Source organism: Trichosurus vulpecula, chromosome 7, assembly GCF_011100635.1.
Source record: "Trichosurus vulpecula isolate mTriVul1 chromosome 7, mTriVul1.pri, whole genome shotgun sequence".
Lineage (NCBI taxonomy): Eukaryota > Metazoa > Chordata > Mammalia > Diprotodontia > Phalangeridae > Trichosurus > Trichosurus vulpecula.
This window is the reverse complement of record NC_050579.1, coordinates 274,190,876-274,206,294: the sequence shown is the minus strand read 5'-3', so window position 1 is coordinate 274,206,294 and position 15,419 is coordinate 274,190,876. Positions and strand designations below refer to the sequence as shown.

The 15,419-nt window shown below is 37.7% G+C and overlaps 1 protein-coding gene across 2 annotated transcripts in view; it reads right to left on the bottom strand.

Moving 5' to 3' along the window:
• Positions 1-15,419, bottom strand: part of MAPK14 (mitogen-activated protein kinase 14) — a 101,105-nt gene that overhangs the window by 28,114 nt on the left and 57,572 nt on the right. For both annotated transcript variants that reach the window (XM_036766717.1, XM_036766716.1), the window contains exon 3: positions 8,504-8,562. In XM_036766717.1, coding sequence (XP_036622612.1) covers positions 8,504-8,562 — 59 coding nt within the window. The remainder of the gene's footprint in view (positions 1-8,503; positions 8,563-15,419) is intronic.

The following is a 15,419-nucleotide window of genomic DNA, read 5'->3' as shown; positions in this document are numbered from 1 at the left end:
AGACATAATGTCTTGCCTCACTCAATATTATACTATTATAGAGATAATACAAAATTCAGAACGGTACTAAAAATGCTGAATAAAAAAATTTTTCATATGTTTGAATATATAGAGGCATTCAGTTCATTCACAAAGGTCAAATGACAACTTGTACAGTAATGTGTAAATAATGAGTTTCCATTATTACCTGAAGCAATTTTGAACCTCTAGAGAGCCATAAAGCTCAAGTGGCAAAAAACAAAAACACACCAAAGTTTCTCACTTTATTTTTATTCATCTACCCCCCAAAATTTGTATTTATTTATTTTGGGGGGAAATTTTTTTTTGTTTTAAGCTGAAAATTTTCTCCCTCTCTGACCTCTCCCTCACTCATGAGAAGGCAAGTGATTCACTTTATTTTTATAAGTTTACCTGCTTCTATTACCTTGAAAGATGATTCTAATTAAAAATTGACATGGGATTTGTTTTTTAAAATCCCATGTAAAGAGTCTTACAATGTTGCAAAACTGAAGAGATCAAAAAATAGTATAATTATAAAATTACAGTTTTGTGATAGGATAGGGATTGGACCTAAGATTTCACTGGTAAAACAAAACTTTTGCTGTTGTAGGCCAGCACCTTTTCTACATCTTATCGCCTTAAAGAGTTACCTAGAGCACTGACAGGTTAACAGACAAATGGGTCAGTCAGAGGTACGGTTGGATCCCAGGTCTGGGATTACATTTCATGGTACTTGGCAATAAAAGCTAAAAGAGTTCACTGCGACAAACATGAAACATGAGTGTCTGCATAAGAAACAAAGGCCACACTGATCTGCGATGCAGACATACATGCTTCACCCAGTCATGGAGTGACATCTCTCATACTAGTCCCTCAGCATTCGACATTTAAAGCTGGAAGGTCATCTAGTCCAGTAGTGTCAAACTCAAAATAGAAATGGATCCCTGTGGGCTGCATGTTGACTTAGAAAGACACAAATTAACATTATCTAGGTTGTACTGTAGTTCTATTTATTTTGTTTAACATTTCCCAATCACGTTTTAATCTGGGTCATTCAGGAAGGGCCTGGCCAAGTTTGACATCCCTGATGTAATCCAACTCCCTCACTTTACAGATGAAAAATGGGGAGATTCAGAGAACTTAGGTGATTTGCCCAAAGTGCTAAGTAGATCTGGGATTGGAACCTGGATTTTTGACTCCACATCTAGCATTCTTTCTAATAAACCACACTGCCTAGTCAATTTACAAAGTATACTAATCACATCAGATGATTTACCCATGGTCAGAGACAAGATTCAAATGCAGGATTTCTGACTCCAGCTCTTTGTCCTATCATGAGGAAAGCAGCCTATTCCTTAGTAGCTGCTCTGCTCATCTGTTACCTTGGCTGCCTACTACATGGGGCTTTTTTGTTTTTGTTTTCTTCTGTTCCTCTGCTTATAGACTAGGTGCACTTAGAGTTATTTTACTCAAGGTTGTATTGAGTCATCTGAACTTTTTCAGCCGCACTACCAACACATGACTAATTACCATGTGAGATTCAATGTTTATGCAGGCAGAAATGCTGAAACACGAAGAAGTCATTGGACCTCACTAAATTAGGAAGCAGAGTAGCAGTGGCATGATTCTATGTACCAAAGATCATCTAGTAACCAGCAAATGTTTTGCATGCTGAACAGAAGGAAGAAATCCCCTCACTGATTTCATTATCCAGACAGAAACCACATTCAGATGATCAGAGGGAATGAGAGCTGCAATGACGGTTAATATGCTCCAAATTTAATAGAATCTGTCACACAAATTGACATTTAATGCATTCACATGGCGGCACTGAACTTTATGGAATGAAGATACTTCATTTAACATACCACCACCTTCTTAGCTCTTTCAAATCAAGAAGCAGTGACAGCATATACGAAATCCTAAAAGGAAATACTACCATTTCAAATTTGTCCCCATTATCACTAATAAGGATGCCTAACAAAGCTAATGAGGCATACTGTTTCTATTCATTGTGGTGGGAGTCCTAAACCAGCGCAAATCTCTGTCGGCGTGCAAGTCAGGAATGTCTTCAGGTTACAACAGATATAACGTTACAATGAATTTTGTCTACATATTCTAGACAATAGGAAACCACTGGTGGTTTCTGAGCAAGGAAGTGACTTACTCAAATCTGAGCTTTAAGAAGATTCTTTTGGCAACTGTGTGAAGGCTAGACTGGAAGAGAGGAGGAGAAAGGACCTAAATTAGGCCATATGAATAGAAAGGAGGATGATTTGGAGTTCATGAATCTGGGTGACTGGTGGCTGTAGCCCTCAAAAGGACCGTGACGTCTTGAGGAAAGGTAGGTTTAGGGGGAAAGATGATGAGTTAGTTCTATATTGGAAATACTGAATTTAAGATACTAATAAGATAGAAATGGCTAGCAGCCAGTGCTAATGTGGCAATGGAACTGAAGGAAGAAAGATCACTACTGGATGCAAAGATCTGGAGTAGAGAAAACTGAACCCATGGGAGCTGATGACAGCACCAACAAAGACAGCTCTGAGGAAGAAGAGAGCCCAGGGCAGGGCCTTTGAAGAGATTCATGAAGACGTTAAGAAGCATGAAAATTCAGCAAAGAAGAGTGAAAGCAAATAGTCGGTTAGAATGAAAACCAAGAGACAGCAGTGCACTTTAAAGCCAAAGAAGGGAAGAGTGCTGAGAAAAGAGAGAAGGTAGTTAACAGCATTGGAAACTGACGAGTTCAAAGAAGAGGAGAGGTGGAAGAAAAGCCACTGGATTTAGCAGCAAAGAGATTAATGGTAACCTTGCAAAGCTTTTGTGGGGGACGTTTTTTGGCTTTAAGCTTTGTTAACTTCTTCTTTGATTTTTAGAAATTCTAATTTGATGTTTGGTTGGAATTTTTTGGTTTGTTGCTTTTCTAGTGTTTTTAAATTGCATGCCCAGTCCACTGATCTGTTATTTCCTTCTATTGTTGAAGAACACATTTAGAAATATTAATTTTACCTAAGAATTGCTTTGGTTGTATCCCAAAAGTTTTGGTATGTTGTCTTATCACTGTCCTTCCTTGATGAAATTCTCTATGATTTCTATGATTTGTTCTTTGACCCATTAATTCTTTAGGATTAAATTATTTTGTTTCAGACTAATTTTTTATTCTTTCTTCAAAGGCTCTTCACTGAATATAATTTTATTTCATTGTAGTCAGTAAAAGATGCACTTAATATATTTATTTTTCTGTATTTGAGTACGAGATTTTTGTGCCCTAATATATGGTCAATTTTTGTAACACTGCCATACCTGAGAAATATATATATATCTCTTCCTTTTTTGTTCCCATTTAGTAAGTGCCAGTTTTGGCATAACTATCCTAAAAATCTCTTTAGGTCCTCCACTTCTTTCTTATTTTTTCTTTATTTTAGAGTTGTCCAGATCTCAAAGACAAAGTTAAATTTCTCTACCATTACAGTTTTACTGTCAACTTCACAATGTATTTCTTTAAATTATTCTTTAAATTATTTAGATGCTATGGCATTTTATATATACATGTTAATTATTGATTTTGATTCCTTTTTTAAAATTCATTTGCTATAGTGCCTTTAAGCATCCGGTAATTTACCAGCTTATCTATTTTTGCTCTCACCTTATCTGCATTCAGGATTATTTTTGCTGCCTTTTTTTACAGTCCAATTTTACATTTATACTCTTCATTGAAAGATTCTCTATTGCCCAACTAGCAATCAATCACAGCAAATTAATAATGGTTGTACCCTAATTTTAAAAGTCCCAAGTATGTTTCAAAATGTTGAAAACCATCAGAGCAATGGAGAGTTAAGATACATTGGACAATTTTCTAGGTAAATACTCAGCACATGAAGAACATATTAGCAAAGGAATAAGTGACACTTTCTGCACATAACATTTCCTCCTCTATTGTTATTTTGCTATAAATAACTTTTATACTTTTAATTTTTAGTAAATGCATGTCACATGTCTATATACATATATTTGACCATCTGCCAAATATCAGTGATGTAAGCTATTGTGAAAAACAAATTTTTAAAAACTGACTTTGAAAAAGATTATATATACTTGGAGGAAAAATCCTAGTACATATTCAACCAGACTTACATGGGTCAAAGGAGTTATACTTACTTTTTGCCATCTATACTATACACTGAGACCCTCACACTGTTTGGAAGCCAAGAACAACTTTCTGGAAGAGAATTCTTTCAGCTTCCCCCAACCCAACCATCATCTGGCAGAGTCAAGAACTCTTTTTATATTGCTCCTCCTAAAGGTCAAGCCTCTCCAACAGGTGGCCCTTTCCCATAGTTGTTATGAGCGTCCTCACAAGTGAAGCATGTTAGATCCATTACTCTTCCAGAAATAGAAAATGAGGAACTAGAATTGTGTGATGAACTAAAAGCGATCATTGGAACATTAGCACAACAAACGTACATCAAACATGATTGAGATTCAATAGTCCAGCTTATAAGCAATTAAGATTCTTTTACTATTAGCACACAAGATTAATATCCAGACATAAAGCTGGCTTTAAAGTGCAACTGAAAAATCTTAGGTTTCCTAAACAAATTCCTAAATGGCTCCGAAGAACTATGATTACCCTTGGCTGAGGGTGAGTTAGTTTTTCCAATTCTGTCTGTACCAAAAAGATGCAGACATGCTCAGTCACATTACCCTAAACTTCAGAACCGACACTATACAAAGCCTATACTTGAAGATTTATAAAGGTTTCACAGAACATTAAATCTAGTAGACCAAACCCCTAATTTTCAAGAAAAAGAATCTGAGGTTAAGAAGGATCAGGGTGTCCCTTGATAATCCCTGAATCTGGAAGGTGCCCAATAAGCTACAGGGAAGAGTGGAGGACAACTACAAGCAGCTCCAGTACTAATGAAGAGTCTGGACCAAAGATGAAAGGAAGCTCGGCTGAGGAAGTGTCCAGTGACCAAAGGAAAGTCCCATACTATAAAGATCAATAATGCATAAGAACCTGGAATTTAAGATCTATGAACCAAGGTGACCTGGATGTGGTCAAACAGGAGACAGAAAGATTAAACACTGACATGTTGGGTTGTCAGTGAACTTAAATGGACAGGAATGGTGAGTTTATTCAGGTGATCACTGCATATTACTGTGGGCAAGAATCCCTTAGAAGAAATGGAATTAGTCCTCATAGTCAATAAAAGGGTGAGAAAAGCAGCACTGGGGTATAATCTCAAAAATGATAGAATGATATCTGCTCGAATCCAAGGCAAACAGTTCAACATCAAGATAATCCAAGTCTACGCTCCAACCACTGATGCAGAAGAGGCCAAAGTTATTCAGCTCTGTGAAGACCTACAACATGTAGAAATAACACTAAAAACAGATGTCACATTCACCACAGGGGGTTGGAATGCTCAATTAGGGAATCAAACGATAATTGGAATGGCAAGTTTGGCTTTGGAGTACAAAATGAAACAAGGCAGAGAATAGAGTTTTGTCAAGATAACTCACTCATCACAGCAAACACTCTTTTTTAACAACCCAAAAGGCGACTCTACACATGAACATCACCAAATTATAAACATAGAAATCAGACCGAATATACACTTTGCAGCCAAAGGTGGAAAACCTCTATAAAATCAGTTAAAACAAGCCCTGGAGCTGACTGTGGCTCAGATCATGAGCTTCTTATTGCAAAATTCAGACTTAAATTGAAGAAAGTAGGGAAAGCCATCAGACCATATTGGTATGACCTAAATAACATCCTTCATTAATATGAAGTGGAGGTGATAAATAGATTTAAGGGATTAGATCTGGTAGAACGCCTGAAGAACTGGACAGAGGTTTGCAATACTGTACAGAAGACAGCAACATAAAATATTCCAAAGAAAAAGAAGAGCAAGAAAGCAAAGTGGCTATCTGATGAAGCTTTACAAATAGCTGAGGAAAGAAGGAAAGTGAAAGGGAAAGGAGAAAGGGAAAGATATACCCAACTGAATGCAGAATTCCAGAGAACAGCAAGGAGAGATAAAATTTTCTTCAATGAGCAATACAAAGAAATAGAAGAAAACAAGAGAATGGGAAAGACAAGAGATCTCTTCAAGAAAATTAGAGCTATAAAGGGAACTTTTCATGCAAAAATGGACATAATAAAAGACAAAAATGGTAGGAACTTAAACAGAAGCAAAAGATTAAGAGGTGGTAAGAATGCAAAATAGAACTGCACAAGAAAGATCTTAACATCACCAATAACCACAATGGTATAGTTAGTTATCTCGAGCTAGACATCCTGGAGGATGAAGTCAAGTGGGTCGTAGAAAGTGTTGGAATTCCAGCAGAGCTATTTAAAATCCTAAAAGATGGTGCTGTTGAAGTGCTGCACTCAACATGCCAGCAAATTTGGAAAACTTAGTAGTTTATGTCCCAATCCTAAAAGAAGGTCCATGCCAAGGAATGTGCAAATTACCAAACAATCACACTCATTTCACACGCCAGCAAGGTTATGCTCAAGACTCTGCAAGCTAGGCTTCAGCAATATGTGGACTGAGAACTACCAGCAGTGCAGGCTACTTTTCCAAGAGGCCAAGGAATCAGAAAGCCAACTGCCAACATTTGCTGGATTATGGAGAAAAACATCCACTTCTTCTGCTCGTATTGAGTACACTAAAACCTTTGACTGTGTGGATCACAACAAAATGTGGCAAGTTCTCAAAGAGATGGGAGTACCAGATCATCTTGTCTCTTGAGGAACCTGTATGTGGGCCAGGGAGCAACAGCTGGAACCAGCCATGGAACAATTGATTGGTTTAAGACTGGAAAAGCAACAAAACTATATATTATCACTTTATTTAACTTATATGCAGAGTATATCAGGCAAAAAGTCAGGATGGATAAACCAAAAGTTGGAATTAAGGTTGCTGGGAGAAACAGCAACATTCTCAGATAAGCAGAAGATACCATTCTGATGGCAGAAAGTGAAAAAGATTTGAGAAGCCTCTTGATGAGGGTGAAAGAAGACAGGGTAAAAGCTGGCTTGAAGTTTAACATAAAAAAAAAAAACTTGGATCTTGGCAACTGGTCCCATCATTTCCTGGCAAATAGGGGGAAAAGAAATGGAAGCAGTGTCAGATTTTTTATGCTTAGGCTCAAAGATCACTGCAGATGGCAACGGCCGCTATGAAATTAAAAGATGCTTGCTCTCTGGAAGCAAAGCTATGGCAAATCTGGAGAGCATATAAAAAAGAGAGGCATCACCTTGCCAACAAAGATCCATATAGTCAAATCTATTTTTACCCCCAGTATCAATACATGGCTGTGAGAGTTGGACCATAAGGAAAGTTGAGTGTGGCAGAATCGATGCTTTTGAATTGTGATGCTGGAGAAAACTTCTGAGAGTCCCTTGGATAGCAAGATCAAATCAGTCAATACTTAAAGAAACTAATTCAGGCTATTCATTGGAAGGTTAAATACTGAAGCTGAAGCTTGAATACTTTGGCCACATAATGAGAAAATGTGACTCATTGGAAAAGACTTTGATGTTGGGAAAGACTGAAGGGAAAAGGGGATGGCAGAAGTTGAGATGGATAGATGGTGTCAGGGAAACAACAAACATAAATTTTGACAGACTTTGAGAGAGAGTGAAGGATACAGGGGCCTGATGTGCTATGGTCCATGCAGTCGGGAAAACTAAGACATTACTGAACAACAACAACAAATGTAATTCAGCCTTCCCAATAAGATTCATAGTACACACTATTTCTTCTAGGTTTTAAAAAGTTATCTAAGGTAGCTAGACTACTCTATTCTTTTTTTTTTTTAAAGGATATCCTCGAGTAGAGGTTGGTCACCTATTATATATGTAATGCAGGATAGCTCATAAAGTCAATTCAGGAACTTCATGGAACCACATACCTTCAGGTGTCAAGTATGATTGCAAGAGGGACAAGTCTTACTTAGTTCCTGCCAATACTAATGAAGCCTATTTAATGTCCCTATCTAGACTCTATGCTTCCAAAAGGAGGAGTCAGGATTCATTTTAACTAGGGAAAGTAGTACTAAAACTGAACCATAGTCAGGACTCCATGGATTTGCATTTCTTCCCCTTCAAAAATTTGCAGCAAAGAGAGGCAGGAATGTATGTGGGATCAGGGCTCAGTGGACTTTATTAGGAAGCAGTTTTCAGCTAAAGAAGGAAATTTGATAGGACGAGAGTGTCATAAGGACTAATCGGCAAAGGCACTCTTCAACTTAAAACTTTTGGATAGCTTCGCCTTATTTTTTTAAAAACACCCTGAATTCTGTAGTTGGAAGTTAATAAGGGAAGTGTTGGTAGTATCTGTCAGTATTTTCTTTTCTCAAAGAGTTGGGTGTTACCTGAAAAATCTTTTGAAGTCTTAAATGCTGCTAAGTAGGGAAAGGACTCACTGGAAAAGAGATGCTGACCTACCTGTAGCTAGCAAAAGCTAACAAACTCAAAGCATTTACTCACACATCATTGAATTCCTCCAGAGACTTTGCTGGTGTGAAAACATCTAACAGGCCAATCACCTATAAGAAAAAAAAAAGGCATTAAATTCTCCAAAATGGAACCTCTTCAACACAAGGGTTTTTTTTTCTTCTTTTTTTGGGGGGGGTGGTGGTGGTGGTGGTGGTGGTGTGCAAACTGGCCATGCCTCAGTTCCACAGGTGATTTCATTGGTGTAGGGAAATTCCTAGGGTAGAAACTTCTTCCACCAAGGCATAAAGTTCATAAAGTCTTCTGTCTTAGGAAAAAATTCCTGGGGCATTGAAAGATTAAGTGAGTCATTCATAGTCATACAGACACTATGTGTCAGAGGTAGGACTAGAACCTGGGCTTACAGGATCAGAGATTTAGAGTTGGAAGTGACATCAGTGGTCATCAAAGCCAGTTTTACAAATGAGAAACTGAAGCCTAGAGAAATGAGTGATTTGTCCATGGCCACTCTGAGGTAGTAAGCAGAACTGCTACTCATTGCCAATTCCAATCCAAACTCTGGTCCTATGACTTTCAAATCTGACATTCTTTCCACTGTAAGGCCTGCCCTGGATGCACTATATCATTTTGCCTCTTAACACTACTGTTGTTTAGAAACACCTCATTTCAATTACAACTTTCAAATTTTGTGACATAACATTTTTTACCCAGATCCTTTAATTCGGTTCAACAAGCATTAAGTGCTTACCAAGTACAAGGCAGTTGCCAAGATGTTACAGAAATAAAGACAAAAACAAAACAATTCCTGACTCAAGGATCTCAACTTCTCTTCTGGTTACTTAACTTCTTTACTGATACTATTTTTATCTGTTCGCCTGGAACTCACTAAAAGCTGGGGGGCGGGGAACTTTGCTTGGTAGACTTTTAGGTTTCACATAGCAAAATGCTTTTGCTACCCATCTGTCATCCCTTACTTTGTGACCTGCCCACTTTCTCTATTTCTTTTATGACATCTTTTAAATTCTGTTCTTTCAAAGTTCAAAGAGGGGTTCTAGCCCGGGACCAGAAAGAGTTTTTGAAAGTTAATGCTAAAGCTCAGTGCCTTAGCTTGTTGGGAGGATCCTACTCTTCCACCCCTTATCAGGGAGGTGACTCACAGGCCCCAAAGGAGAAGGAGGCTTCTACAAGTCTGAGAGGACAATGGTCCATGCTTTTTCTGAAAGAGTACAATAATACTCTAGATAAGGACTGCTGCTAAGCTTTAAGCTGGAGGTGGCAGGGAAGCCCAGGGAGCTCAGCAACGCACCTCACTGCAAGTATACTCTACCTATGTGTCCATTCAGGCTGTGTGGATTTTATCTGAGGATGCCTTGTTGCTTCTGTTCTTACTATGCCATCCTAGCAAAGGCCTCTGCTCTTCAATAATTCTGTTTACAGGCTATTAAAGGTAAGCACATTGAAACATGGATAATCAACTGATCAGAAATAAAAATGTACATATTGCCTCTATCAGAATATATGTTCCTTGAGGGCAGGGACTGTTCACTTTATCTTTGTGGCCTCAAGCTTAGTACATAGTAATAAATGCTTGTTGACTGACCATTAGAAAGGAGGGCTCAAATGTAATGGAATGTAAAGGTAAAAAAAATAAAAATAAATTTGCGTACATTCCAAACACACAGACACACAGCCACACACACACACACACACACACACATGCATGCACACACGCCCATTATTCTGGACTTACCTATCCCTGTTTTCCTTTTCTCTTAATGTGGATTATCAAATGCTAAGTGACTGAAATCACTAGGGTACAGGGTGTGGGCAGAGCCAAATTATTTTGCTGTTACCTACTCCATTCCAGCCCCAAACTACATCTAATCTTACCTATACTACTTTATAGGCAGCTAGACATCGTAGCAGATAGAGAACTGGGCTTGGAATCAGGAAGACTCATCTTCCTGAGTTCAAATTTGGCCTCAGACATGTACGAGCAGTGTGACCCTGGACTTCAGTCATTTCATCCTGTTTGCCTCAGTTTCCTCATCTGTAAGATGAGCCAGAGAAGGAAATGGCAAACCACTCCAGCATCTTTGCCAAGAAAATCCCAAATGGAGTCATGAAAAGTTGGACATGACTGAAATCAACTGAACAACAACAAAATACTATCCTCAATCCAAATCCATAGTTTAACATTCCCTCTTGGACCTCTTCCCTCAGGATGGATAGGAAATGTGTTTTCAAGTAAAATATATCAGATTTGAAGATTTTGAAATGTCCTGTCCACTTCTTTCATAACAATTATGCAACTAAACCACCTGTTAATCAGTGGTTTTGAGCTGTTGTGCTGGAATATAGATTGCATGGATGGATCCATATACTCTCATCGGCTCTCCCTTCTGGTCTTTGACATCAGCTAGCAGGGCACTAGCATGTCATCTGGACATATATTAGGTGCTCAACAGATACTAACTGATAATAAAACCAGTTAGATTTAGGGGGTGTTAAGAAAAGTTAACTGGTCCTCTAAAGAATAAAACTCATGATTCTGACAATCCAAAGAGAAAAAGGGTTTTATTTAAGATATATTAAAGATAAAAAATTATCTTATCATAACTTCTAGTTGCAGAAATAACCTTCTAATACAAAAAACAAACTTAAAAGTTATAGAATTTCAGAGGAAGAAGGGTCTTCAGAAATCTAGTATGACCCTTGTAACAAATATATGTAATTAAGCAAAACAAATTCCCACATTGGCTATGTCTAAAAATACAGGGTCAAAGGAGTTAAAAGTGATTTATCACACATCTCTTTAGTAAAATCTGGACTAGAACTTAGGTCTTAAAATTCTCCATTCACACCCTATCTAGTTCACACAACCTTTACATTACACATATGGATCTGAACTATAATTGTTGTTACAGAATTTAGAAATCCGAGAGCTGTGGAAGCAGTGCTATAAAAGCAAGTCAGGTGTAAAGAAAATAAAGGGCTGTTGTCTAACCACCCCACCTGCACAGCCCAGTTAACTAGAGAGAGGCAGGTGCTCTTTATTCAGCATGACAAGGGGGAGCTATCTCTATGGTTACTTCTCTAGAAGGCTGAGAGATAGAAATGGAAAACAAGGGTTTCCAGGCAGGTTGTGCTGGTGCTGGTGCTGGTGCTGGTGCTGGTGCTGATGCTGTTGCTTACCATATCACAGTTTGAGGCAAGTTCACAAATGAATGAATGAAAATGGCTCCAGAAATAAGGATCCATAGCACCACAAGGCAAATACTTGTTACTGGTATTTAAAATCTAGTAGAATACAGTTCACTGAAGAACTTTCTAAACTAACAAATATCTGCCCCTCCTCAGGATATTGGGAAGATTCAAACATGACTTTTTATCCCCAGAGCTCTGAACACCCACAAGGGAAGAAGCTGCGCAAAGGTGAATAATACTGCGACTGTCTCCAATGTAAAAGCATTCACATGGATAGTGTGAATCACCAACAGTTTGTACATGTGACCTATCTTAAATCCAGAACAAATGAAGAATAACTCCATCCACCTCAACCACAAGGCACATAACGAGCCTCAAGCTGAAATTAAATTAAAAAGGTGACTGAGTGGTCACAAAACAGAGCACGCTGCTAGAGCACACTCACAGCAGAGTCACCATGTTGACCCAATGCTTGTGTGCAAAATGGGGCCCAAGATTAAGAAGGACACATTAACAGCAACAAGTCTCCATAAAAAACATGTGAGATGCAAAAAATGTTTTGGTATTAAAGTTATGCTCTAAATATATTGAAAATCATTACATAGAAAATCTATGCTCAGTCAATCTTAAAGACTTCATTGTGCAGAACCAGGAGAACGATTTATAAAATGCCACAATGATACAAAGGAAGAAAACACTGAAAGATTTTTGATACTCTGATCAAGGCAGTGACCAATCACAACCTCACAGTGAAGCATATCCTCTGCTTTTAGGCAGAAAGGTAATGGACAATAAATAAGAATGAAGCACGGCCACTATTTTGAGTTGTTTGCTTACTGAATTTATTTGTCACAAAAGGGAAAAGGTTTCTATGGGGTAAGAGAAGATTATAAATGGGAAAAGTTAACAAAATAAAAAAGAGAGAGAATGTAGCGCCAATAAAACATTAAAAATTTTTTTCCATTAAGAAATTATGCTTAATTTTAGTTCCAAATTGTGAGTGTATCTCCCCAGGTGTCATATGTCACTGTGAGGCATTGGGCATTAGACACTAGATCATAGGTTCATAGACTTGCATTGTCTATTGATCAGATGTCTATAGTTTCTAATGATTGGATTTAGAGGCAGCTACGTGGTACACTGGATAGAGTGTACTGGAGTGTACTGGAGTCAGGATGATCGGAATTCAAATCCCACCTTGGACCTTAGGCAGTTCATTTAACCTTTGTTTGCATTAGTTTTTTCAATGTAAAATGAGGACAACATAAACTCCTACTTCCCAGGGATGTTGTAAGGATCAAATGAGAAAAAATTTGTAAAGCACTTAGCCTAGTGCCTGACACACGCGTAAATGCTAGCTGTCACTATTATTGGTATTGGTAAATGTCAACCTTTAGGCTGGGCCTGTGACACGCTGAATCCTGTCACTATGTTAGCACCTGAGAGAGTTATTGTTTCATTCTTTGTATCTGTATTTCGAGTCCCTACCACAGTGCCTGGAGTGTGGGACATACTCAATAAATGCTTATTAATTGACTGTCATTAATCCCATCCCTTACTGATATGTGTAGCCAGCTTTTAGGATAGTGAAGAACCTGGAGCTACAAAGGGTCCTGAGATTCCCCCAGAGATTCAGCAAGCAGGGCCACACAAGAAGCAATGCAAAGGGGTATCAGACCACTGGAGGAGATTCCTGGGGGTCTCTCTCTCCCCAGAACTTTAGGAGGATATTTATTTCCACGCTTTCTGGATATTGTCTTTTTACTCTCAAACATCAGCCAGTTTACATGTGTGGAACTGATTCTATTTAAATATTCCCTTCTCGGGGCAGCTAGGTGGCACAGTGAGTATAGCACTGGCCCTGGCATCAGGAGGACCTGAGTTCAAATCTGGCCTCAGACATTTGACACATTTACTAGCTGTGTGACCTTGGTCAAGTCACTTAACCCCAACGGCCCTGCCTTCCCCCCTGCAAATAAATGAATGAATGAATGAATGAATGAATGAATATTCCCTTCTCTCTGACTTTGGTACAGGTGGAATTTTCAGTTTCCTCTCTGTAAAATGAGTCAAATTGTATTCCTGTACTCCTGCACAAAATGCAATTCCATAGAAGCATACAGAAATGTTGTTTAAGACTTGACCCCCAAATTTGATTATTTTAATGAAATTTCATTACCTGTCTACAAAATAAACAGGCCTAAATAATGCAAACAGTGCAAAAATAATAAAAGATTTGGTTGCTTAAATGAAACATAACAAGAGCTTTGGAGGAAGCTCCTAATTTGAATTGAGTATGCCTGAACCTGATCTTCAGGTTAGTACACTTTCTCATTTCAAATTTGTTTCTTAAGGACTGCCTGCCTTTCCAGGTTATAGCTTTTCAGTAGCTTTGTGAGTGCCCTAAAATTTCATTATAATGCTTACTTTGTGATGCAATAATTTTTAGGTTGCTACATATAAATGATGGATGTAAAAAGAATTCCATTTACAACTTCTAATGTAATACTGACCAAGCACTCCATGAGTAATGCTGAATGATCATTACTGTAATAATTGTAACTACATTAACTTGTTTTGCTCAAAAGAATTCATTCTCAACCTTCTGGATTCTGACTATATATCTGTCATCAACTTCATTATCATATATAGTTTCAGGACGATTAACTAATGAAATCAATGTTGTCTTGTGACATATTGCCTAGGACAAGAGGAAGAGGGTAAGCAATCTTCCTACAACAACCATGGATAAATAAACTTGCAGGAAAAGTTAGAAGATTATAGTAAAGGTTAATTGATACTTTGACTCAAGAAAAAGAAAAATGTCTTAAAATCAGAACTGTCTGGAAATGGAGTGGGTTGCTTCAGAAGGCAGAAAGATTCTCATCATAGAAGTCTTCAAGGGAAGACTGATCCTTAGAAACACTCTCAATAGGATTCATGATTTAGGAGAGAGGAGTTGGATTTTGAGCTCCCATCTAACCAAGAGATTTCACAATTTTATATAAAATATTATAAAATAAAGCATCTCAGAACCAAATTGGCCTAAATTTGGTAGATATTTATAGACTGTTATACAAATTACTCACTTCTCATTGCCATTTTATTTTTATATGTATCTACATATATAATATCATTTTGTTACATTACATTGTTCTGTCATAGTATATCACATAAAGATAGATTATATTGTGATATATATGTATGTGTGTATATGTGTATGTGTGCGCACACACATACACACATAGTTAATCAAGTTAAGTCAACAGACTAATCACAGAGCAGTGAATACTAATCTTCCATTTAGCCACTAAAGTGAGTTTTCCTCCCCCCCACCTTAATAGCATTTTATTTTTTTCAATTACATGTAAAGACAGTTTTCAGCATTCACTTTTATAAGATTTTGAGTTCCAAATTTTTCCCCCTCCCTCCCTTCCCTTCCCAACATGGCAAATAATCTGATATAGGCTATATATCTCATTTCCATTTTAAAGAAATGGGAATTTCCTTTGAAAAATTATTATAGTATTTGGAATTAGTCTCCTGATTTTGGCCCCATTTCCCTACTGCTTTAGCTACCACATGATTTTGGTAAGCTATTTAGAAGGGGCTTAGGCAACACAGTTTTAGAAAAGGCAGTTAAAGACACCGACAAGCTGCAAATGAATCTAGTGCATTATCCAAGGAAAGCCCTAAAACAACAATTAGCAAGAACACACGAGGATTAATTTTTTTAAACTTG